General features: G+C 47.1%; 1 protein-coding gene across 3 annotated transcripts in view; it reads right to left on the minus strand.

Annotated features, from left to right (window-relative positions):
- Positions 1–27,087, minus strand: part of LOC138480767 (heat shock factor protein 3-like) — a 417,702-nt gene that overhangs the window by 214,617 nt on the left and 175,998 nt on the right. For all 3 annotated transcript variants that reach the window (XM_069612513.1, XM_069612512.1, XM_069612511.1), the window contains exon 6: positions 26,083–26,144. In XM_069612513.1, the coding sequence (XP_069468614.1) occupies positions 26,083–26,144 (62 nt within the window). The remainder of the gene's footprint in view (positions 1–26,082; positions 26,145–27,087) is intronic.

A 27,087-nucleotide genomic window follows, 5' to 3' on the forward strand; every position in this document is an offset into this window, starting at 1 on the left:
GGAGTCAGGGGAAAAGCATAAACAAATTTCCCTGACCATTGAATCGACAGACCGTTCCCCTTGGAATGGTTCTGGGGGTACCTGGAGGCCTAACTTTGGCATTGTGAGTTCTCCAGAGTTGCAAACAGGTCTATTTTGGGGAATCCCGATTGCGTGAAGACATCTAAGACGATGTCTTCGTGCAATCGCCATCCATTCGTACTCTTTGGGCAGGGGGAAGTCTCTGCTGAGTTCGTCTGCTAGCAGATTGAGTTCCCCTGGTACGTGTTGTGACAGTAGGAACATGTTGTGTCTGAGAGCCCACTTCCATATATTCTGGGACAGCTTGGACAGTCCTGGAGAGTGGGTGCCCCCCTGCTTGTTGATGTAGTACATGGCTGTGGTGCTGTCTGTAAGGACCATCACTGTCTTCCCTTGTAGGTGTTCTTGGAAGGCTTTTAGTGCTTTGAACACCACCAGTAGCTCCAGTAGGTTTATGTGCTTGGATGCTACGCTCGGAGTCCACACTCCATGAGCAGTCTGATGGGATAGGTGAGCCCCCCATCCTGTGAGGGATGCGTCCGTGGTTAGAGTGGCCTCCACCGCAGGTGTGGCAAAAGGTTTCCCTATTATCAGGTTTTCCTTTGTCCACCACCGTACTGAGAGAACCAAGGCCTGCAAGACCACCACTAGATCGTCCCATTGTCCGCTGGCCTGACACCACTGGCTGTTGAGCCACTCTTGCATTGGGCGCATGCGCAGGCGCGCGTGAGGTACCAAATAAATACACAACGCCATCATTCCTAGCAAGCGCATTGCTTTGCGCACCGTCACCTCTCGACCTGCCACATATTGGGGGATCTGAAACAGCATGTTTTGGACCCTCTCGTTGGAGGGGAAGACAAGGCCGTCCTTTGTTCGAATTAGAGCCCCTAGGAATTGTTTGACTTGGGTGGGGTCTAAGCTGGACTTCTTCTCGTTGATGGAGAAGCCCAGCTGGAACAAAAGGTCTACAGTCTTTTGGGTGTTTGAGAAGCATGTCTCGTAAGAGACTCTGTTATGAGCCAGTCGTCGAGGTAAGGGTATACTGGGATGGATAACCTGCGCAGGTGGGCCGCTGCCACTGCCAGTACCTTCATGAATACCCTTGGAGCAGATGCTATGCCGAAGGGTAGCACTCTGAACTGGTAGTGTTTACCCTCTATCATGAACCTGAGGTATTTTCTGTTCGCTGGCAACATTAAAATATGAAAGTATGCATCTTTCATGTCCAGTGTCGCCATGTAATCTCCCTGTGATAGCAGTGGGATCACCTCCTGTAAGGTCACCATACGAAACTTTTGGGGTTTGACAAACTTGTTCGCTGGGTGCAGATCTAATACAGGGCGCATGGTTAGATCCTTTTTGGGTACAAGGAAGTACACTGAATAAATACCTTCCGTTACCTGAGATAGAGGCACGACCTCTATGGCTCCTTTTTCCAGCAGTTGGTCCACTTCTTGGAGAAGAATGGCGAGGTGTTCTGGTGTCATGCGGCGTCCCCTCGGGGGTCTGTATGTTGGGGAACTGTTGAACTCTATACAGTAGCGGCGGGCTACGGTGGAAAGCACCCAGCGGTCTGATGTTATTCCCTACCATGCTGGAAGAAAGGATGTTAACCGGCCCCCGACCGGCGTTGCATGGGAGGGGACACAAATCTTCACGTCACTTGGTGGTTTTGGTGGCTTGGGAGCCTCTGGGGGTGGAACCCCAGCCTCTCCCTTTGCCACGGCGTTGACCCCTCTGATTGTACTGGCCACTATTTCCTTAGTAGTTGCTGGCAGAATACTGTTGTTGTTGGTTTTGTTGCTGGCGTTGGCCACGAAGAAAGCGCTTATTACCAAATCCCCGCCTGTTAGGGGGTTTTGAAATTTGGTCTAAGGTCTTTATTGTGTCAAATTCTTTCTTCGCATTCTCCAGCGCGTCATCAACTGCTTTCCCAAAGAGGTTGGACTCCTCTATGGGCTTATTAATAAGGGATGCTTGTGTTTCTGCCTTAAACACGGAATTGCGAAGCCAGACGTGACGCTTCAGCAAAATTCCTTGTACCAAAGTGCGGGCAGCCGTTTCTGCTGCATCAAGGGTATTCTTGACGATGCTTTGGTTGACCAGAGAGCCCTCGTTAAAGTTCTTAGGGGTTCGGGAGCTTCTTCAATGTCCTGTTTAAGCTTTTCCCATTGAGCATCAGCGTAGCTTGCCAATAGTGGTAATTCTGGTAGAGAATGCTGCAGAGGTGGTGATTCTCTTGGCTAGGACATAAAGCTTCTTTCCCTCTTTATCTGGGGGTGCCTCGCTGGTAGATAGTGGGACTCCAGCCCTTTTCCTGGTGTTGGTCACGACAAGGGAGTCCGGGATTGAGTGACCCTTAATATATAATGGGTCTGATTGAGAGGGAGAGAACAGTTTCTCAATCCTCGGATTGACCCCTCTCACCAGTGCAGGAGTGGACAGAGAAGGGGTAATACGTCTCTTAATTGAGGCGAGGATGGGGATAGTTTGGCTAGTGGGGGGGTTTTCTTTAATAATCATCTCCACAAAATCGGTGTCTGGGGTGACCTCCCTAGTTTCAAGTTCAAAATGTGCTGCTGCCTTCTTCAGCAGTGCATTGAAGGTGGGTTGATCATCAACAGGCGAAGGGTTCCTGACTGGTGTAGTTTCAGTAGACCTAATGACTATACTGCTACTGCCTGTGTCTGTAGACCTAGCTGGTGACTGCCAGGGATTTGGGTCGCCCTCGCCTGTGTCCTCCTGGAATCCCTCCTCACCTAGGTTATTGTCCTTGTGAAAACCTTCCTCTTCTTGTTGGTCTTCAACATAGGTGAACTCATCTTCCTCCTGGAAGAGCGTGTCTTCCTCAGTGAGGTCATAAGAGTATATGTCCTCCTGTATGGGGTTATAAAACCTCTGGTATTTAGCCCTTGGACTCTCCAGGGGTGCCTCCCTTGGTCTCTTGGGTGCCCTGTCTTCTGGGATGGACATGAACCTGTCTAGTTTATCCATACACGTCTGGAAGCTTTCAAAGATCCACTGAGGTCGGCCAGGACGGTCTGGGAATGAAAAAGGAGTTTCTTCCTCTTGTAGTTGTCTGGTTCTGTCCCATAACGTCGAAGAAAGTGAGCCTTTGCCTTCTTAGTAGCCTTCTCGCTGGCTAGGGCCTTCCGTCGGCGTCGGGAACTGGCCTGATCTGTTTTCCGGAGCTTTCGGCGTATCTTTGGCCTTGTGCGCGGTTTTCGGCGTCTCACTCGCCATATGTCTCTGGCTGTCCTTAGATGATATGCGCGCGAGGCTTTCGGCGATCACTCTCTCTTCCGAGGGATCGGTCGCCGTCGCGCTATGTAACGTCGAGTCCTTGCTCGTCGAGTCCTTGCTCGTCGAGTCCTTGCTGGCAACGTGAGCGCTCTTACGATGCGCGTCGCCGGAGGTTTTGGTGTTAGCGCCCTTATCTTTAGAATGCCCAGTCGCCTTTCGCGGTGGCGGGGAGGGCTGACGACCCTTACGGTCGGCGGAAGACGCCAGTGGGCCCGGCGCCCCCGTTGGCGCTATGGCTGCCCTCGTCTTCGACGAATGCGTGCCGGGGGGTATGTGCTTTGGTGTTTTTCCGTGTGCGTCCTTGTCGCCGGGGTGTTCATCCCCATAAGCTGGGCGTGAGCCGGGCTTGTCGGGGCCGGGGACAGACGACGAGGAGCGTGAACGCTCCTTTGAGAGGTCTACAACCTCCGTTACGGGGGCCGTGTAGTCACTGTCCTCGTCACATTCGGCAGCAGCGGGCGAGGAGTCAGGCCTAGACATGGCATAGGCCGCCCACCTTTTGACCCTGCGGTCTTTTAGAGTTTTGGGCTTTATTAATTTACAGGCCGCACAGCCGTCCTCCTGGTGAAACGGTTGCACCGTTTGTGCTTATCCTTCCAGGTATATTTACCCTTGCAAAGCGGGCAAAACCTAAATGGCGTCCTCTCCATAGCTGAGGGCAAGAAGTGTGACTACGACCTCGAAAGAGAGGGAGGGGAAAGAGAAAGGCATTCTTAAAGAGAAAGAAAGACCACACAACCCCACACTCCCTACTGTGTATGGCCGGCGAGGTCAGGCCACGTGTTCGGCAGCACCGAAGGATCCCCTCCCCTCGTCCTTCCGTCGAAGATCTTGCTCGGCAGAGAAACAGCTCTGCGTCGAGGGAGGGATCTACGTTATTGATATTAACAACAAACGACCATAGGTCGAAGAAACTATTTGGCAATGTCTCTCGAGGGGCTCTGCATAAAGGCGACCAGTAGCTGGGCGGAAAAAAAAAACAATCTGAGGGACCGCGACGCGTGAGGGATTGTGGGTACAACGCACGTCACTATAGGGATAGTGTTACAGACACGCCTTGTCGACGTCCCCTTTTCGACTACAAAAAACAAAATGCAATACACCGCAGTGACCACTGGATGTCGGACCTATGCACAGCATGTGATTCTAAGCAGATTAACAAACATCAGAAACACTGATTCATGGTCTGTTGCAAATGGACTAGCGGTTTGGCTGCCAATATGGCAGAAGAATGGATGGAAGATTGATGCAAAAGAATTATGGGGAAAAGAACTGTGAAGATATCGCCAAAAGTTCGGTGTATAGTACAGTGACCCTGTATCATGTAGATGCACACTGCGCGAGAGACTCATTAGAACGTTGGTTCAATTCTGTTGCAGATGAACATGCCAACATTCCAACTATGGATGCGATATCGGAAGAAAATGATCTGGAAGGGATTGCTAAGTGGGCACAACAGAAAGTCGCCATCTTGGAGACTACGATCAGGTGGGCACAAGATCAAGGAATTAGCATCCCTTTGGAAATAGTGAGAAGAACAAGTTACGTACCAACTGGTAACGTTCTTTCGATTGGATGTTCCTCCAACGTATTCCTCATCTTAGATGTATTCCATACAGCTTTGATGCTCTTCGGAAAAAGTTTCGGCAGAGGGCGCAGTGCGTCGATGTCGAATCGATGGTCCCTCGAAGGCCTCCGTTGAGGGTGACGTCATTGGGTATATAAGTAGCACGCGCGGTGCCCGCTGGCCTCAGTTCTGTTTTTCCCTTTTCACCTTTGATTTTGTACTGTGTAGATTGTGCCGGCAGACAGGTATCAGCCTTGCGAGAGTTGAGTTGGCAATAGCCCGCAAAAATCTACAGAGGGGTAGGTTGGGAGGGCGATGAGGAATACGTTTGAGGAACATCCAATTGAAAGAACGTTACCAGTTGGTAAGTAACTTGTTCTTCAAGTGGATTGTGTCCTCCAACGTATTCCTCATCTTAGATAGACTCCCAAAGCAGTATGGATAATTTCTCTGGAGGAGGGGTTAGATTTTTCAATGTCCATCCAGACTATAGAATTTTGAAAAGTGGCCAGTGAAGACCAAGTTGCTGCTTCACAAATGGACCTTATTGGAACACCTCTTTGAAGGGCTGTCGAAGAGACGATGCCTCTGGTGGAATGGGACCTTAACCCTTCTGGTGGGTCTTTTTGTGCTAATCTGTAGCATTCTGTAATGCAAAGCACAATCCAGCGTGATATTGTCTGTTTTGTCACCGACTGGTTGTTGGTTGTGCACTCTAAGCTTGGAAAGCCTAGAGATGTAAAAGCTTAAAGCTCTTCTTGGATCCAACCTGTGTAATCTTTCCTCCTCAGTAGAATGAGGTGGAGGATAGAATGCGGGTAAAACAATTTTCTGACTTAAATGAAAATCAGATACTACTTTAGGTAAAAATGAGGGTGTAACCCTCAACACAACTCTGTCCTTATGGAACACAGTATAGGGTGGCCCAGAAGACAGTGCCTGCAATTCGATCACTCTTCATGCAGATGTTAAAGCAACTAGGAAAGCAGTTTTCCATGTCAGTAATCTTAATGGACAAGTTTTCAAAGGCTCAAAAGGAGCACACATTAAGAATTTTAGAACCAGATTGAGATCCCAAATTAGCACTTGGAATGGGTAAGGAGGAAACACATTAGTGAGTCCCTTTAAGAATTGCACTACCAAAGGAATTTTGAAATAGGAGCATTCTTCCGACGAGCGCTTGAAGATGGAAAGCGCTGGAAGATAACCTTTAATGGTACCAACATTTAGACCTCTATGCGCTAGGGACAAGAGGAAGGACAGTACTTCCGGAATAGAACATAGAAAGGGATCGAGATTCTTTTCTCTGCACCAGTTGCAAAACTTCCTCAAACGGCAACGGTATAGAGATTTTGTTGCTGTCCTTCTTGCCGAAAGCAACACCTCCATAACGTCATCTGGAAGGTCCCAATCCTTGTATCTCAGCCTTTCAGATACCAATCGTGATAGTTGAGAGTTTTGACCTCTGGATGGAGAACCTGACCCTCCATTTGTGAGAGAAGATCCTCTCTGTGAGGAAGACGTACTGGGGAATAGATGGACATGTCTAGAAGGTCCGAGCACCACGTTCTCCTGGCCCAATCCGGGGCAATTAAGATCATGACCCTACACCTCCTCTTTTGTTTAGATAATGCATGGCCACTGTGTTGTCCGTCATTATCAGGAAATGTTTTCCCCTGACAGATGGCAGGAAAGCTTTCAGCGCTAGTCTGATTGCTCTCAGCTCTAAAAGGTTGATGTGTAGTTTGGACTCCGATGGAGACCAACGACCGCTGATTGTCAGATCGTTGGCATGAGCTCCCCGCCCCATGAGTGAGGCGTCCGTCACTACTGTGATCTCTGGCCATGGTTGCCAAAAAAGTTCACCTTTTAGGATGTTCTCTGTACAAGTCCATCGTAGAAGATCTTGTCGAACCTTGTTCGGAATCTGGAGAAGATCTGTCATTTGACCTGAGAACTGGGACCACTGATTCTTTAGAGCCCATTGAAGGGATCTCATCCTCAAGCGTGCCTCTGCACCAGGGAGATGCAGGATGCCATGAGGCCGAGCTACCTTAAAAAGTCATAGGCCTGGAGATTTTGGGCATTTTCGAATTTGGAAACCATCTGAAGAATGTCTTGAGCCCTCGACTTGGGAGGCAAGCTCTTTCCCAAGGATGTGTCTAATACAGCTCCTATGTACTGGAGCTGTTGGGAAGGTGTCATTTGAGACTTCTTGAAATTTAGGGAGAAGCACAGTCTGTGGAGGAAGTGGCATGTGACTTTCAGATGATCCAGTGCTTGTTCGGCAGAACGTGCCCTGATCAACCAATCGTCCAGGTAGAGGTAGACGTGAATCCCCCCTCTCCCGAGGTGCGCTGCCACCACTACCATTAAACTTGGTGAAGACCCTCCGAGCGGAGGTCAATCCGAATGGCAGGACTCGAAACTGATAGTGTGAGTCGCCAACTACGAACCTCAGGTATTTTCTGTGCTTGAGATGAATCGGCACATGAAAATAAGCATCCTGGAGGTCCAATGACACCAACCAGTCCTGCAGTTGAAGGGCTTGAAGGATCTGAGAAAGGGTAACCATCTTGAACTTGTCCTTCCTGAGGAACCTGTTCAAGTTTCTTAAGTCCAAGATGGGTCTCAGTCTTCCGTCCTTTTTGGGGATCAAAAAATACGGGGAGTACCATCCCTTGTTCTTCTCCGCTGCAGGCACTGGTTCTATAGCACCTTTCTCCAGCAGGGTTAGAACTTTCTGCTGTAGGAGCGGGTCTGAAAACTTCAAAGGGTGTCTCCCTGGTGGATTGCTTTGAGGTTGCGTTAGAAAAGGAAGGCAGTAACCTTGGGCTATTATTTCTAGAGCCCAAACATCTGAAGTAATGGCTCGCCATTCTTGCAGATGCTGTGACAGCCTGCCTCCTACAGGTGTGTTGTGATGCAAGTCCTCAAAGTGGTTTTGTGGCGGTTGTTGAAGCCGATGATGGCAAAGAGGCTGCAGCTGGAGCTGGCTTTGCACGTTTTGCTCGTCCACCGCGAGTGGCCTTTCTCTGCCCCTTTGACTGGCCATTCCTCTCGCCTTTCTATATGAGGAGTAGTAATGATAGGATCGTCCCCTCCACGATTGTCCTGCCGCACGAAAAAGCTGAGGTTGCCTAATAGCAGCCCCTAAAGATTTGGCAGCTGCTTTTGAGGTCTGCAACCTCTCAAGGCTCTCGTCAGCCTTGCTGCGAAAAAGGTGAGACCCGTCAAAGGGCATGTTCAGAAGGCGGTTCTGTACGTCCGGTGCGAAACCCGACTTCCGTAACCACGCAAATCTGCGCATTACCGTGCTAGTGCCCATGGACCTGCTTACACTATCTGCAGTGTCCAATCCAGATTGAAGGGATTCCTGCATGGCTTCCTTTCCATCTCTAACGATGGCTAAGAACCCTTCCCTTCTGACCCCTTCTGGTATGTGCTCCGCCGCCATTGCGATGCACTCCCACAGAGTGTACCAAAACTTTGCCAAGGCACATGTGGACTTGGCAGATTTTAAAGCCATACTCCCAGCTGAAAATACCTTCTGTGCCCAGCCATCCACACGCTTATCGTCCCTGTGTGGAGGGATAGAATGGTACATAAAGTTTGTTAGAAGCTGTGGCTGCCTGTATGACCAGACTCTCGGGAGTGGGATGTTTGGACAGATAGTCGGGGTCGCTACTGGCAGGGCGGTATTTTGAGGTGAGGGATTTACTTACCGGAGGAATAGAATCCGGAATTTCCCAATTCTTGGCCACCCTATTTTGCAGGGCTACATGAAAGGGTAGTACTGGGTATTCGGTGGGAATATGGTCCAATATATCTGTCAAATCATCCTGGATGAATTGGGCTGATGGTCTAGCCCATCCTAAGTAATCTACTACCTTCGTCATTAACTGATGGACTGGCATGCTCTCCTGGTTCTGGTATGCCAAAGTCATTTTCACGAGATGTGTCAATGCCACTTGCATTGTGTAATGATTCCTCCTCATCAGATCTTTCCTGTTCCTCAAAAATTGAGGTCAGGGACTTGAAAAACTCCTTCCTAGGGAGAGGCTTGAAAACCTTCTCTGGGAGAGGAGGAGGAAGAGGTGTATTACAGGGCTCTGAGGGTATTACAGGTCTTGTATCCCTGTCTTGCCCTTTTTCTGGCTGGCCTGGCTTGGCTGGTGCCTTTGGCACCAAGGGCTTCGGTATCAACGTCGACAAAGGCGTCGACGAAATAGTGGTCAGCGACAGAGCCTGCTTCGAGGGCTTCGAGGCGCTCTTCGAAGATTTGCCCTTCGAGGTGCGTTGGGTCTCGGGCGGTGTCGGTGACCTCGAGCGGTTGACTCGACTTGAGCGGTCCATTTCGCTCGGCGTCCTGGAAGGTTCTCTATCCTTCCTTTTTCGATCGCCTGGGCTCGAGGGCAGCACGTGTTGTAGCGATGACGCTCCCGGCCGGCTTCCGAAGAAGGCATGGACAGAGGCTTTGCTATTTCAAACACCTCCATCATTTTGACCCTGAATGCTTCCCACTCTTCGGAGGACGAATGTTTCGTGGGGCATTTCATCCTTCTTGGGGACTCGTCTGAGGACGAGGTGGAGGGGGGACCTGTGGCGTCGTTTCTTCGACTTTTTCGTCGAAGACGACGAGCGATGGGAATCGCTTGAGGACCTGGACCGATGCCTTTCGCGTCGAGGAGATTTCTCCTCATGGGACCTCGACTCGACGCTAGAGGCTTTTTCGGTCGGGTTTGCGACCTACCTGTAGTTTTCCATCCTTTCTCGCAAGGCCTTCCCCGTCATCGCCTGACACTTCGTACAGGCCCCCATGTCATGGCCTTCTCCGAGGCACCACAAACACTCTTGGTGCGAGTCTGTGATCGTCATTTTTGAACCGCACAACTTGTACTTTTTGAAACCCGATCTCGGGGTCGTAGTCGGCGTCGATGACTAGGACATATTTGTTTATTTAGTATCTTCACAGAACTCGAGGCGCGCCGAATCTCCGAAGCAACATATACTGCGGAAAAACGGAACTGAGGCCAACGGGCGCCGCGCGTGCTACTTATATACCAGATGACGTCACCCTCGAAGGAGGCCTTTGAGGGACCATCGACTCGACGACATCGACGCATGACGCCCTCTGCCGAAACAATTTCCAAAGAGCAGCAAAGCTGGATAGACTACATCTAAGATGAGGAATACGTTGGAGGACACAATCCACTCGAACAGTAATTTTGTAATGTCCAGTGTGTCACCATCAGAAACAGAGATCCATTCCACATGTCATTCGTGGTACACTAAAACAAGGTAGTTTACCTGGTCAAATCTGGCAGATTGATTATATCGGTCCAATGCCAATTAGCAGAGGATGTCAGTATGCAGGCACAATTGTGGACACATATTCAGGATATTTGATGGTTCTACCATGTAAGAAAGCCACACCATTCAATACTATTAAATTGTTAGATCAAGCGGCAGTGTATTATGGAATTCCCTTACAGATTCAGAGTGACAATGGGACACATTTGAAAGGAAAATTGGTTCAAGACTATTGTGAGGAAAAGGGCGTTGAATGGATTTTTCATGTCCCCTATCACGCTGAGGCTTCGGGATTCATTGAGAGAATGGTTTGTTGAAAGAGCAATTGTGAAAGACTGGTGATGGTAACCTAAAATGATGGCCTGAATGCATCCTAGACGTGGTGCAAGTGTTGAATAACAGACCAATCGCCAATGGTGAGACCACCATTGATGCGTATGTTAGCGCCAGCCTTACAAATGAAACTGAATAGAGCATTTGAAACATTGATGTACTGGGAAATGTCACCTGGAGCTCTAGCTCCACCAGAGTCTGCAGGGGTGGATTTGCATGCGAAGGAGGAGATGGGACTTGAACCCAGAGGAATCAGTGTTATTGATACAGGGATTGGAGTACAAATTCCATCAGAACATATGGGATTGATTGCATTAAAAGGAATCCAGGTACTGGGAGGAATTGTTGATGCAGACTACCAAGGTGAAATAAAGGTGATCCTAATCAATAGTGGAGAGAAAATGCTTCCCATCCATAAGGGTGAGTGGCGCAGCTAATAAATGATTCCTTGAGGAAACATTGTGGACATGGGCATGATATGTTGCCCCCTTCCACGACTTCCATGTCTTTTGTGCGGCATGGCTATGCTGCAATTGTCGAGCAGCCTGAGAATGTATGGGTCTTCTTGGCCCATCGTGTGTTGAAAATCTCGCACTTCTACTTGGCTGATGTTCATGATGCCTCAAATTTAATTTCAACGTGCCTTGTTGCCGTACCAACGCCCCCTGTATTCGAGCATGTTTTTGGAGTACTGCATAATGATTCTCTAGTGGAAGATTCAGATATCAGAGGATCTTTTTGACACATCTGCGCCTTGAAACACTTGTGTATAGGCGCGTTATAAATGCCATATCATATCATATCTATGAGCGCTGCAGATTTTGTGCTCACTTCTTAAGATGTATTTCTGAACTATGACCGGGTGGGCAGAAGTTCAGAAGGCCAGCCTAGGTTCTTGCAACAGGGTAACCTCTGGACAAGCCAGACCAATCAAGGTAGCTATGGCGGCAGTCAAGACTAAGTTCCAAGAGGGGTGAGGGTGACTGAAAGACCTCAATGAGCACACAGAGCAAGGACACTTACAAATTACTCCCAGACAGGTGTTATATCAAAAGTATAAACAGATTTATTACAATGCCTTTGTAACTCACACCATAGCAAAAGAATCTCAGCAATACTAAGTAAACCAACACAACACAATCAATACAATATATATACAAGACCATTGGGGTCTAAAGGGTTAAATGCACTAAATATGTCGACAACCTAGATGGGAAGGAAACAGGCAGTGCAGGTAGTCTTTTAGCCCCTTCGACAACAATAGCACACCTAACTAAGAGGCAGTCCAAGACCTAAGAAGAGAGGAGCCTTGTGTTCAAAAGTACATGTAGTGCAAGTGCACGCGGTTGTTCCAATGGGCAAAACAGGGTCTCTTTAGGAGTCTCTAGCGGCTCAGGAAGGTGGATGAGGCGATGAAGAATACGTTTCTGCTATTCAGGGAGGACCTCCACTTGAAGGCAAAGGCAGTTCCAGAGTGCAGGATGGAGTCACTAGTTCGTACGTGGAAAGGAAAGGGACCCTCAGGGGCCACTCATGCGTAAAAAGGGCCCCTGGCGCTAGGGGTCACCTGTTGGTGTTAGAAGTACCACCGGTCCCAGGCGCTCTCAGACACACACTTTGCCAGTTCAGTCCACTTCGCTTGCAGGTTCAAACGTGACAAAAAGGACATCTCTGCAGCTTTCAGTTCCTGGGGTACAGTGAGGATTCCTAAACGGAACAGTGGCAATTTCTCCGCTCCGGGTGGATGGATAGACTTGGTTTCACTGCAGCAGGCGGCAAGGGCAAGAGGGTCACAAATGCAGCGCACTTGCAAGGGTGATTGCCGCGGCAGGGCAACACGAGTAACCGCCTATGCTCCGGTCTTGGTGCACTCGTATCACTTCAGACCTGGGAATGCCAAGTGTACGAAAATTTGGTGTTAGGGTGGCGTGGACACAGAGTTAGCAATATACCAGGTTTCCAGGGCCTCCTTGAAACGGCGGCGGTGAAAGAGCAAAGCAACTGGGTAAGCTGGTCAGTCCACTGGTTAGCCCAGGGACACTTCCGAGAAAGCTTACTTGCAGGGTTTGATGAAGGTTCCGAGAATAGTTGGTTTCACTATTCCAATGGGTCGCCGAAGCGTCTTCGCAGAGCTTCTAGGACGACCAGATGCAGAGGGGTCCCACGAGACGACAGCGGGCTCAGGGTGCCAAACCTTCCAGCTGGTCACCAGAGGTTCCTCGACTAAGCTTCGTAGTTTCAGGAAACTTGGATCCTATCCTTCGTTCAGTGAGGACTCCAGAGATCGACATGGTATGGGTGTTTTTGGCCTCCTCTCTTCCAAAGTTCCCTTCGCGCCAAAATGAAGAGGACCAAATGGGAGATCTGCTCACAAACACACACTCCATAGGTGGAACAATCACGGACCACGGTGGCCCCAGTCATTCAGGGCACTCCAGACTCTCTGGCACCCAGGATGTGTATTGGACTCAAACAGTCCAGCCCACATCCTGGAGACACACACACAAGGAATGCAGAAGTCCGCGGAAGCATTGTGTTTCGTGGAAAAATGCATGACCAAATAAAGACGGACCCGGGTCGGCTCGACCTGGGGAAGGTGAAGCGGCAAGATGGCCAAAGGACAGGAAAAAGAACCTTGTGGCATGGCCATTTTGGAGCCAGGCCACCTATTCGTGCCAAACGCGGTTAACACAGTTAACATGGCAGGAAAGGGTTAAAAAGCATGTAAAACGATAGCTGCCTCCAGCCCTGTCCATGACACATCTGCACATCTCACAAAAAGTCCATTGAGAGTTTCTAGGGCCTTTGGAAAATGACTACAGACCCAAGTACACTGTACTGGAAGGTACATTGTGTACTTGTTAAATGTTGCACAAAAGTTGCAACATGGGAAAAGGACTAAGGGAAACAAAGTCTCCCAGTACTGACTGTCTTAAGGGCATGTCAGTTTCCCCATTAAAAGTGAGCAAAAGCCCAGAAGAGTGCATCTGAAGACTGTGCTTCTCTGGCAAAGTCAGTCTAGGATGTCTAAACAGCAGCAAAACGTTTGGGGGTGTACACATGGAGGGAAAATTACATACAATTATGAAACCTTTCCTAACACCACTCTCATCGCAAATGAAGGAATATGACCCGTATTGTCACCTACAATATTGCTCCTGCTGAGGTTTGTTACTGTAACGCTCACCTGTTTCCCGTAGAGTCGCCGGTCTTGACTGGGCGTATACTGTATCTTCAAAGGTGATGTGTAACACACGGCTGGCTCTTTGGGCTGGACCTCTGTGCACTGTATGTCTGACTCGAAGGGTAAGATGTCTGCAGATAGAAAATATGGGATTAAGGAACTGGGTTATTGAATGTCTCTCTCTTCTTCCCTTTCTCTTCTCCTGTAGAACCCCAAAGGTTAACGCTCTCACCTTAGGTAAGTGAACGCCGTGCTCTCCATCTGCCTCGGGGCAGGGTGCTGTAACCAGTTTCTTCACTGGATAAGGGGAGCAGGCCTCTTGACTTCAGAGGACTGCTGTCTGTCGTTTACTGCACGAACGGTAAGTTTCGAGTAATTCTAATGTCTTTAAAGTCTTTAGTAATGATGTTTCTTGTTTTGCAGGGTTCCGGCGATGGCGGATGACGGGCTGAAGTGAGTTGAAGATGGAGCCCGTGTGATGAATAGAAGCGCCTGGAAGCACGTAAGTAAGCGCTTGTTGCCTGCTTCACGATGCGCTCTGTCTTTTTATTTTGCAGGTACAAGTTCGGAGCGGCTGCAGGGTGCCGGAATACCCACTGGGTTAGATGTGGAAAGGAGTAATGGCACGTGAGTATTAAAGTTCCCCAATGTCTTTAAACGCACCTTGTTTTGTCTTTCAGATGCGGGATGCAGCGCCGAAGGCCTCCGGAGCGTGCGAAGAGTTGGTAAGCTTTTGTCTTTCAGATGCCGGAATGCAGTGTGAAGACCTCCGGAGCGCACGAAGAGTAGATAAGCCTTTGTCTTTCAGATGCCAGAATGCAGCGCGAGGCGTTGGTGACAGCCGATGGACCAGGTAAGTGAAGAGCTGTCACTGAAGACCGTAATGCTAACCTGTTCTTTCTTGTCTTTATAGGTGTTGCTGAAGACTGGATTCAGGATGGTAAGCCTTTTTCCTTAGGCCCAGGATCAGATGCAGAAGACACGATGAGCGTTCTGCTGCAGAGGATGCAGAATAACGCAAAGCAAGATTCATCCATCGGGTGTGGTTTAAATAGCCTCCTGTAATGCTTAGGTGTCTCCTTCCACAGCCACGCCTAGGTAAGAAAAGAGTTCCTGCTTTCCAGAACAGTTCCAGTGTTCTGAATCTAGGGAGTGGCTCCTGCCCCACCCAACAGGAAAAGTAGTTCCAAACAGAAGAGGATCAGAGGCTCAACTGGCAGGCAAGTAAGCAGCATGGTCTGCTGCAGGTAAGTCCACCCAAGCATTATGAGCCCGGCGCTTCCAGCGCTGGGACTGGGCATATTTATGAGCCTGGTGCCACTGGCGCCAGGACTGGGTCCAAAAGGTCCCAATTGGGACTGGTTGGCACTCGGAACCTGGGTTATGGATCTGCTTCCAAGGGAGTTGGGAAAACCCTGACCTTTTGGAAGCAGAGATCATGACAGTACCCCCCCTCAAGGCCCCTCCCAAACCGGGCTTCTCCGGGGGTTTTGGCTTGTCAGGAAATGTTCGGTGAAATCTTTTGATTAGGCGAGGAGCGTGGACATATTCAGCAGGTTCCCAGGATCTCTCTTGGGGGCCGTAGCCTTTCCAGTCAATTAGGTAAAATAGTTTAGATTTGGAGATCTTGGAGTCCAGAATGCTTTTGACTTCAAACTCGGGTTCTCCATCAACTAGGATAGGTTTTGGAGATTTAGGTAGTCGGGTTTGAGGTTGCACGGGTTTTAATAGAGAGACGTGGAAGACCGGATGTATCTTCATGTGCGGGGGCAAATCCAACTTGACTGCTACTGGGTTTACTATGGTAGTGATGGAATAGGGACCAAGGTATCTTGGGTTGAATGTGCGTGGCCCTTTTAGAGGTAGATATTTGGTGGATAACCAGACTTGATCCCCTACTTGATATTGAGGGGCTTCCTTCCGATGTTGATCTGCTCCTTTCTTGTATTGTTCTTTAGCCCTTTGAAGGTGAGAAACAGCTTCCTTAAAGGCTTGAGTGATTGTAGAATGCAGGTAGTCTACTGCTGGTGTTTCAAGATCTTGGAGGGGATCCAACTCCGAGGTTCGAGGGTGACTGCCGTACAAAAGAAAAAACGGGGTTTTCCCAGTTCCCGAATGGACAGAGTTATTGTAGGCATATTCGGCTATCCAAAGGATGTCTTTCCAAGTTTTTTCAGTTTGTTGCAGCATGCAGCGTAAATACTGTTCCAGAGTTTGATTGGTCCTCTCGGTTTGTCCGTCGGTCTGAGGGTGGTGACTGGTCGATAGTCTCACATCAATTTGTGCCGACCGACAGCAACTTTGCCAAAAATGAGAAATAAATTGACTATCTCGATCCGAAATTAGAACCGAAGGAAAACCGTGCAGTCGGACGATGTTTTCGAGAAATTCTCGGGCCAGAGTTGCTGCTGTTGGCAAGCCTTTGAGCGGAATGAAATGCGCCATCTTGGAGAATAAGTCCACGATTACTAGAATCGTATTGTATCCGGAGCATGGAGGTAGATCGGTGATGAAGTCCATAGAAAGCGTATGCCAAGGGCGAGGTGGGATGTCAATAGGGCGTAAGAGGCCTGCTGGTCTTTCCTTTTGACTCTTGTTTTGGGCGCATACTCCACAGGACATTATAAAGTCTCTGATATCTTTTTTCCAAGACGGCCACCAGAAGTAGCGCTTGATCTTTTCTGAGGTCTTGGCCATACCGGGATGTCCTTGCTGGAGTTACAAGTCGCCTGGCTTTATCCTTAACTTCCTCTATGGATTCTGTGGCGATTACACCCAGAATTCTTTGTTCGGGAATGATTGGTACAGGTTTAGGGTTGATCAAGTGTTCTTCCACTCCCATCCGAGAAATGGCATCAGCTTTACCGTTCTTTGTACCAGGTCGATAGGTAATTATGAAGTCAAACTCGGCAAAGAATAATGCCCAACGGAGTTGTCTAGAGGATTGGGCTTTTGCGGTTTTCAAATATTGCAGGTTTCGGTGATCCGTAATCACAGTAACGGTGTGTCTGGCCCCCAGCAGATAATGCCGCCAAGCCTTAAAGGCAGACTTGATAGCCAGAAGTTCCTTGTCAGTAATCGTGTAATTGATTTCAGGAGGCGAGAATTTGCGGGACCAAAATGCCACGGGATGCAACTGATTGGTTACCGGGTCCTTTTGTGATAGAACTGCCCCCATGGCAAGGCTTGAAGCATCAGTTTCCACGATGTAGGGGAGTTCGGGGCGAGAGTGTTTTAAGATTGGTGCAGAGATAAATTTAGTCTTCAAATCCTGGAAAGCTCGTTCCGCCTCGGTAGACCATTCAAAACGTTTGTTTTTCTTTAACAAGGCAGTGATGGGCTGGACTATTCGAGAGAATTCGGGGATAAACCTGCGGTAAAAGTTAGCGAAGCCTAACATGCTTTGCACACCTTTTACGGAGGATGGTGATGGCCATTTGAGAACTGCATCGACCTTCTTTGAATCCATACGCACTCCGCCAGGTGATAATATGAATCCCAAGAATTCAACTTCAATCACGTTGAAAACACATTTTTCCAACTTAGCGAAAAGTTTGTGTTGACGCAATCTTTCGAGGAGCATTTTCACATGTTTCCGATGTTCAGATTCCGATGAAGAATAAACAAGGATGTCGTCAATGTAAACAACAACACACACATCTATGAGTTCTCTGAGGACATCGTTCATAAAATATTGAAAGGCGGCCGGGGCATTGCAAAGTCCGAAGGGCATGACCTGATATTCAAATAGCCCATACTTGGTGCGGAAGGCCGTCTTCCATTCATCGCCCTCTTTTACTCGTACCAAGTGGTAAGCTCCTCTAAGATCCAGCTTTGTATATATGCATGCTTTTCTGACTTGGTCCAGGAGTTCAGGGATCAAAGGTAACGGATATCTATTCTTAACGGTGATCTGGTTCAGGGAGCGATAATCTATACAAGTTCTAAGGTCTCCTTCCTTTTTTGGAACGAAGAACAAAGCTGAAGAAGCAGGGGACTTGGAAGGACGAATAAACCCATTTGCCAGGTATTGATCCAGGTATTGTCGAAGGTGAAGGTTCTCAGGCTCGGTGAGGGCATAAATTCTACTACAAGGAGGAGTAGATCCAGGTATCAGGTCTATCTGGCAGTCATAAGGAAGGAACAGGCTAACTCTCTACCTCTATGAGGAGGTAGAGAGTTAGCCTGTTCTTTCCGGAAAACATCTTGGTATTCGGGAGGTAACTGGGGAGTCTCTGAAGAAATTGCTGCCAGTGCAACACCAGGTGGAGGGTGAGAAGTAGAGACACATTCTGGAAACTGGACCGTTCTTGCTCGCCAATCGATCAGAGGATTGTGTTTCTCTAACCAAGGTATTCCTAGAATAATCTGAAACTGAGGGGCCTTGATCACATCGAACACTATCTTCTCATGGTGTCCATCTTGACTTACTAGCGTCACCTCTTGAGTGGTATGCGTTACTGGCCCGGAGGCTATCTCCGTACCATCCACCGTAGTAATGACGTCCTTTACAGCCTTGGGACAAAGAGTTAGATTCATCCTCAAAACCATTTCATGATCCACATAATTGCCGATGGCACCGCTGTCGACGTAAGCTTCAATTGCATGTAATCGATCCGGATTATCAGGGCTAATGAGGACCATAGGTATCACGAAATGCGAGGTCACGGAACTGGTTTTCACGCTCGGCAAGAGGACCTCTATTCTTGTCGGGCGAGGTCGTTTCCCTGCTCAGAGTTTGTAACTTTGGTAACTGCAGCTCCTACTGCCTTCTTGGCAGGTTTCACCGGACAGTCTCGAAGAAAGTGCCCTGAGTTTCCGCAATAGAGGCATAATTGCAACTGTTTTCTCCTTTCCCGCTCCTTTTGTGTAAGAGGACCTTTCAGACCCCCTATTTGCATGGGTTCCCCGGAGTCTACTCCTTTGGAAGGAGTTGGCGGTTTGGAAAATACTCGAGCATCAAACTTGGAACGATCGGCCTTCCTGTTCTGCAGTCTGTGATCTATTTGAACGACTAAGTCTATATAGTCCGAACAATCTTGTGGGGGATTCACTACTTGGGCGAACACATCTTTGAGCTCTCCACGTAGACCTCTATAAAACAGCGTAATCCTTTTGTCCTCAGGCCATTGAGTTTCCACTATCAGTCTGTTGAAAGACGCAATATAAGCCAAAAGGTCTTGATTACCTTGTCGCAACGAAAGAAGCTCATTGTCCAAGGCCTGCCCCTGTGAATGTCTTGCGAACAGTTTTTCCATACTGAGCTGAAAAGCTTGAAAATCATGGAGGACCGGATCATCTTGATTTACTAGAGGGATCGACCAGTCTGCCGCATTGCCACTAAGGTACGAAAGCACGAAAGCTACTTTAGCTTGATCAGTTGGAAAGGCTGCTGGCCGGCATAAGAAATGCAACCGGCACTGATTGATAAATACTGCAAACCTCTTTGGGTCACCAGAAAATCGTTCGGGCGGAGCCAGAGGTACATTCCCAGGTAGGTTGATCTGCACTGGGTTCTTAGAGGATGTAGAAGGAAGATTTCCCCCAGATGCGGGTAACGGGGTCTGTCCGGCTTGTGACTGTAGCAATTGTCTAGCGAGATCATCTGTTCGCTCCTTGGAAATAATCAGTTCCCTTCTTAGAGCGTTCGTTTCCTGACGGGCTGCATGCACTTCTGCCCTTAGTTCCCCAAGTAACTGGGCTAGCTGGTCGGTATCCGAGGTTTCCATAGCACCTGGACGGGAGTTTTGTGGTAGTCTTTGCGTTCTGTAACGCTCACCTGATTCCCGTAGAGGCGCCGGTCTTGACTGGGCGTATACCGTATCTTCAAAGGTGATGTGTAACACACGGCTGGCTCTTTGGGCTGGACCTCTGTGCACTGTATGTCTGACTCGAAGGGTAAGATGTCTGCAGATAGAAAATATGGGATTAAGGAACTGGGTTATTGAATGTCTCTCTCTTCTTCCCTTTCTCTTCTCCTGTAGAACCCCAAAGGTTAACGCTCTCACCTTAGGTAAGTGAACGCCGTGCTCTCCATCTGCCTCGGGGCAGGGTGCTGTAACCAGTTTCTTCACTGGATAAGGGGAGCAGGCCTCTTGACTTCAGAGGACTGCTGTCCGTCGTTTACTGCACGAACGGTAAGTTTCGAGTAATTCTAATGTCTTTAAAGTCTTTAGTAATGATGTTTCTTGTTTTGCAGGGTTCCGGCGATGGCGGATGACGGGCTGAAGTGAGTTGAAGATGGAGCCCGTGTGATGAATAGAAGCGCCTGGAAGCACGTAAGTAAGCGCTTGTTTCCTGCTTCACGATGCGCTCTGTCTTTTTATTTTGCAGGTACAAGTTCGGAGCGGCTGCAGGGTGCCGGAATACCCACTGGGTTAGATGTGGAAAGGAGTAATGGCACGTGAGTATTAAAGTTCCCCAATGTCTTTAAACGCACCTTGTTTTGTCTTTCAGATGCGGGATGAAGCGCTGAAGGCCTCCCGAGCGTGGGAAGAGTTGGTAAGCTTTTGTCTTTCAGATGCCGGAATGCAGTGTGAAGACCTCCGGAGCGCACGAAGAGTAGGTAAGCCTTTGTCTTTCAGATGCCGGAATGCAGCGCGAGGCGTTGGTGACAGCCGATGGACCAGGTAAGTGAAGAGCTGTCACTGAAGACCGTAATGCTAACCTGTTCTTTCTTGTCTTTATAGGTGTTGCTGAAGACTGGATTCAGGATGGTAAGCCTTTTTCCTTAGGCCCAAGATCAGATGCAGAAGACACGATGAGCGTTCTGCTGCAGAGGATGCAGAATAACGCAAAGCAAGATTCATCCATCGGGTGTGGTTTAAATAGCCTCCTGTAGTGCTTAGGTGTCTCCTTCCACAGCCACGCCTAGGTAAGAAAAGAGTTCCTGCTTTCCAGAAGAGTTCCAGTGTTCTGAATCTAGGGAGTGGCTCCTGCCCCACCCAACAGGAAAAGTAGTTCCAAACAGAAGAGGATCAGAGGCTCAACTGGCAGGCAAGTAAGCAGCATGGTCTGCTGCAGGTAAGTCCACCCAAGCATTATGAGCCCGGCGCTTCCAGCGCTGGGACTGGGCATATTTATGAGCCTGGTGCCACTGGCGCCAGGACTGGGTCCAAAAGGTCCCAATTGGGACTGGTTGGCACTCGGAACCTGGGTTATGGATCTGCTTCCAAGGGAGTTGGGAAAACCCTGACCTTTTGGAAGCAGAGATCATGACAGTTACTTAATGACTTGTGATCCTCAAAGCATTGGCAAATGTCAGCAATGGACTTGACTAATGACTGACGTGGCACTGACTATGAAAACCATGTGTGTTCTCTATGTCTGTTTGTACCAATGTGTCCAATAATATGTTTGGTAATTTTACTGTTTTGGCTGCCAGTCATATTCAACATGTGAAGCTTCCTACTGGTTGGGTTGGCTGTTTTCCTGTGGTAACCTTACTTACTCTTATATTCCTGCTAACATTTCTGGTGGCCCTTGTGCTTTGACACGCCTTAGTTTGATGTTTCCCTTGCAACCTGCTATTCATCGCTCTACACGTTCAACATATTGGCCTGTCCCCTGAAAACTGAGGTTTTAGCGCTCGCATTTTCCTTAGTGGGTAATTGAGTTTTAGCTGCAGGGGCTACTAATCCTTAATTAGATTGGCTTGTGTAGTAGTTAAAGTTGGTTAAAGGACTTAATGAGACCTCTCAAGCTTTGACTGAGCTACTGTTAGACAAAAGGAATTTTAGGAAGGCTATTTTGCACAACAGGACTGCTATTAGATTATTTGTTTTTAAAACATAATTTGGGTTGCAAATGCGTTGAAGGGATGAGTTGTTTTGATTTGGACCATTGTTCCTGTTCTACTGAAAAGCACATTGGAGGTTTCAAGAACCTGATTTACCAAGTCACTCAGGACCGGGGCAAGAACAGGTGGGATATGCTGTTTAACTGGATTACTGTGGCGTTGCGCTATGTTCTTATTTGTGTTTTTGAAGTTCTTTTTGTTTTAGTTGTTTGCTGTTGGTGAGGATGATTTGTCAATTTCGAAAACCGTCTTTAGTGTCATTGCAGTATGGCAGTTGATTGTCGAAAGGGTGGAGTGTAATGTGTGTGGGAAAACGAGCTAAAACATGGTGGCGGTACGAGGACATTATGGACATTCAAACCGCAATGAAAGTCTACGTTCCTGTAAGCTCAGTTAAAAGGCAAACATGAATTCTACACCAATTGCAACATTATATTATGAAACGGAGGAGCTCACTCTGAAGGATAGTTGTTGTATTGTTTGCTCGAGGACGAACCGAGAAGGGAGTCGGAGATATGCAAGTGCATTGATAAGGGTTGCTGGGAACAAGCGTACAGGAGGCAAGCCGGGTTTTTCCAATACTATCTGGATTTTTCCACTCTTTGCCTCCAATGCTTGCTGTCTGTCCTTCGGCCGGGGACAGTTGGCAACTAGGTTGGGGCAGGGATTTTTCCCTCATAAGAAGAGAGGTATCCTGTTGGCAGACAGAGAATTGGACGCCCCGGGTAATGCAGTCTTGCTGAGAGGGAGGAGGCTCTGCTCCAGACCCTGGTAGTACGAGTGATCTCTCTGCCTACCTGCCTTTGGACGGGGTAGTGTCGTTATGGCTGAGATTTAGTTTTCTCCTACAACTGGAACTGCACTAACGGTGTTGTAGACCCTTTGTAACTATTGTTTGTATGTCCATGTATAACCAATTGCATTTATTCCAACAGTTATCTGTATGCTTATTGTTTGTCTGAATAAAAGGCCTGTAAAGAGCCAATTATGTTCCAATCATTGGTCTAGGTGTGTATTATTGCCTTCCCGAGACCAAGAACCTTTGGTCAGTGTAATAGGTTGAGTAGTCCTGAGGCCATTACACGTGTCCCCAAAAACAAAACACCCTCTGACCCACTTTCTTCATTATTTAGAGCAATTGGACTCTTTCCCTGCAGCCTGTTAACCATCAAGTTGTCCAAGCTCATATGCCCCAAGGTTAGTTGCTCAAGAACTAAGCTGCCAAGGCCATCAATTATGGGGATGTGCCCCCCTCTCACCTCTTCAGGGAAGAGAGACTGGAGGAACCACAAAGAATATCATTGGGTCAGAAAATAAGCACCTGGCTGTTTAACGGAGAACTGCTAGGGTAAGTGAGCAAGTTGTTTTTTCCTGAAATGTCCCAATTGTCCCATGAATGAGAGGGGCAGGGGAGAAAGGCATAAGCCGACATAATGCCCAGCTCCCTCTCGCTCAAACAACACTTCAGACAAATTAGGACCACACACCGACACAGAGATCCCACTGCCCCTCTATGTTCCACTCCCTTTTTTGCACCAAAGTCTGTTGCTTTCTACTAGGTTCAAGCGATATAAATCTGCTGCACACATATATATATGCTACAATCAGTGGGTACCATTGAAGATGTGTAAAGTCTAGCAGTGCCACACATTTTAATCAGGAGAAGCTTTGAAAACTTTACAAACCAAGGCAAGATACGAGTCTGAATTTATGTAATCTGCTTGCGCTTGCATTTAACTCTACTAAAATTCAAGTGGCGCAGCACAAACACGCGTTGCTATTGAAATGCTCTATTAAGTTCTAAATTATTTTGACACAAGCTCCTACGAGGACATGTGCAGATATTTTCAAAACGTCCCATTTACACATTGCTCAGCCGTGAAGTTTGAGCAGCATGCTGCTCTGTGCCAGCAGAAATGCACACGTAGATGTATTATCTGAATTTTTTAATTTTGCTTTTCAAATGAAGGGTTCATAGAAGTAAACTAAGTCCTACTGTTTATATGTGATAGGTACTCATACATATTGTTAGATTGTTTCATATTCCTTTGGAAATTAGCTCCATTTTAATTGCAAAGCAATGCATTAGCATCATACACAGTCCTGCAACAAAAAAGCATATCTAAATCATTTTTGATACAATATGCGGTGGACAGAAACAATTCAGCATCATATTGATGTCCTTCAGTTTATAGGTTGTAGAATCTTTTGTTTTTATCTCATAAAGTATCTCCTTGAACAAAGAACAGAACACGGAAACTTAACTGAATTTATCAATTTTGCAGTATGCATCTTAAAATACTATTTGAATTTCGGCCGTTTTGGAAAAACAAACATGTAGGAAAAAAAAGACTGACTCACAAATGTTAATCCTATGACACAAAGTCAACCGTTTTGAGGTATAGGCCCTTTGGCTGTTCTACTGTTAGTTGAAACATGTACTATTATATTGAAGTATCACATGCCAGCACCTGCGGCAACATAGCATATTATTTTTAATCATCAAGCATTCAGAAGGTATCAAGAAATGCTAAATACCCTAGACACAACACCTGGAATAATGTGCTCTATGGCTGCATTATTATTTAACAGTGTGTTACACGAAAAACAGAAATTGGGAAGCATTAACAGTTCTTATGATTACAAAAAAAAGAAAACATTTCAGCAATGAACAGCACTTCATAACAGGGGTGTTGCTAGGTCTGGAAAAGATCAAGGGCTAAGCTAATGTCGGACTGGCAGGACTCAGGGCTAGCTAGCATTTGGGTTGTAGCACCTGAGCTTCTATTCGGGGCTGCAACCCAATGACTCAGGATTATAGCCCCCTGACCCTCTGCCCAAGCAACGCCTCTGCTTCTTATTTTGCTTTATAATTTTGAAATTGGGTCATCAAAACAAATCAGACTGTAAAGCAAGTTGCAGGTTATAGTTAACACACAGAGTTCCTGGACTACACTAGTGGGGATAGTCCATGGAGGGCGGACTTGACAGGCAGAGCTGAACCACAGAGCTGGATAACCTGACTGGCTTTGGGTACGAATAAGTGAGCAACTATTCAAATATATTCATATAGTAGAGCAAATCCTCTCCAGGGCTTAACAGTGGCAATTTGTTTTTTCTCTAAATGTTAACTTTTGGCCCGGTTCCACATTTTGGATGCTGAATAAAACCTTTGTTGCACGTTTTCCCGCATGAATACTCAATATGTTTTTTTGTGTTAAATAAGCAGACAATTGTTCTCCAGTGATTGCAAAAGTGGCGAGTTTGGTATGTTGTAATGCTGGGCTCCAACTTGCAGTTAAAGGACCAGGAAAAGTGGACCTGCGTATATAGTACTGGATGGAAAAGATAGATCCTTCCGGATTTAAAGGTGTCATTTAATTTTTTTGGTAAACTGCCCTTAGAAGCCATAGGCTTTTTAATCCTTTCACATTTCATGGATTTACAGTAATTGGTATAATGTCATTGGTCTACTGGCTCAACAAGCCAGACAGCACTACCGCAAGTATAATTTCAGGATTTACTGTGACATATATTAAATGGCTACACACATTTTTAATTGGCTGTAGGCCTTACATTTCTAGAAGCAGGGAAAGAGTAGGAGTAATGGGGTATAAATCACTCTTTGTCGAATACGTTTTTGCATCATTTGTTTGCAGATTTAGTTTTACCAGATATAGTGGGGCGGTATGGAAGGGGAGAAGGTCCGGGAGTCTACCCCACTGTTAGTGGTAAAATAAAGTGGCAAAACCGGCCCAGACAAATTTGAGGAAGCGTTCCATTCGGTCGGACAAATCTGGGAAGCAGTAATAGAACCAATATCGGGGCTGACTTTGCTACGTTAATCTCCAAATGAATATACAAAAATGTTAAACAAAACAGCATTTTGCGAATTAATATTTATAACTACAAAGATGTCAAATTTTCTAAGAGTAAATACGGATTTGTTTTTGTGATACACCTGTTTAGAGAAGTTATTGATGACATCTAATGTTAATCATTTACATAATGGCATTATGAATTTGTTGTTCCTTGATGCTCGGGGTATCGACCCACAACAATACAGCTGTCAAATAGTAAGCCTGTCTGGTGATAAGAGGTAGTGCTTTCTCTTGCACTAAGCGCAAACGTCCAATTCTCTCCAGAGCCTTGCATCAGGTATGCCACTACTGCCAAACTGACTACAGCATGAGGCGGGAATTTTAAGTGCCTTATGGTGCAACTTAGGCTCTGGCAAGCAGGATACAATGAAAAATGTGATGCCTTGGCTACAGATGCTATTGATAATCTCAGAAGATGGCATGCTCAGCATTTGTAGCTTAGCTGCTTGTGAGAAAATGGGTCTAGAATCAGAGAAGAAAGGTTGGAGAAGCCTGGCAATGGAGCCCAGCATATGTGCCATCTCTTTCACAGACGTTCTCAAGTCTTCATCAGACAAGACTAATGCCAGTGAGAATGTATTCAGATAAAGAGATAACAAGAAGCAAACAAATGCATCCTCTACAGAGCTTTGTATGCCTTCCAAATGTCTGGATTTCAGAAAATACAAAAGGTTCTTACCTTTTCCTCTTTACACCCACAACATAATTTCTCCTCATCAAACTCAGTATGAACTGAAGTATCTGAAGATACAAAACAAGGTTTCAAAAGGAGTAAAGTAGTTCTGTGCAGTAAGAAAACAGGACTTATTGTCTATATATTGTTCTCCCTGATAAAACACAATATTCCACACACAGATTACTCCTCTTTGAAAATAGCTCCAGGTGCAGACTGGATCTGGAAATCTTAAAACTACTAGTTTTGAGGTACAATTAATCCCATTACCATTCTGTCACTGGAAACCTTGGTGCTGGATGAGATGTAGGAGGTAAATATCTGTGAAGCGGCACCTGTGCCCCTAAACCTCGCTTTCACCCACTTTTCCATGCTACACAGAGTCCTAAGTAATGACCAGTCTGCCATAATAAAAACAGTGAAGAGCACAAGCAACTGCACACATGGGTGTCTTATTTAGCTCAGGGTGGGTCTTCGTGGAATTTGTATATGAAAGGTCACATTCATCAGAAACAACATTATCCAAGGTATGTACATGTGCTCTTTTAATATTAACTTGCCCCCACATATTCCTCCCAAACAGTGTTCCATTAAAGGCTATCAGGCAACGGTTTATGTTTCTCATACCTTAGATTAATCTGGTACAAATCTGACTATGCTAAACAGTGACAATCTCTTGCCAAAGAGATACTGTAGTAGTAGAGAGAAGACCATCAGGCAGTCCTGTGCATTTACCTTCTTGGGAAGCCTGAGTGGCATATGGGAATCTACTTGGCGATAGTTGGCGTAGTGATGGGCGAGAGAGGAGGGGAAAGGCATGTGGAAGTGAAGGGATAAAAATGAGGTGAGTGTACCTGTACATTTTCTCCTTTGTCATGATTCAAACGCACCATTTTTTAAACTGAAGAGTTCAGCCTATTGTCAACACGTGGAAAATAAGATGCGTTGAATCCTGCATAGACGTGTTATGCAAAGTACAAGAACCATTTACCTCTAGCGTAAATTATGCTT

This window comes from Ambystoma mexicanum, chromosome 5p (assembly GCF_040938575.1).
Source record: "Ambystoma mexicanum isolate Mex_15411 chromosome 5p, UKY_AmexF1_1, whole genome shotgun sequence".
Taxonomy (NCBI): Eukaryota; Metazoa; Chordata; class Amphibia; order Caudata; family Ambystomatidae; genus Ambystoma; species Ambystoma mexicanum.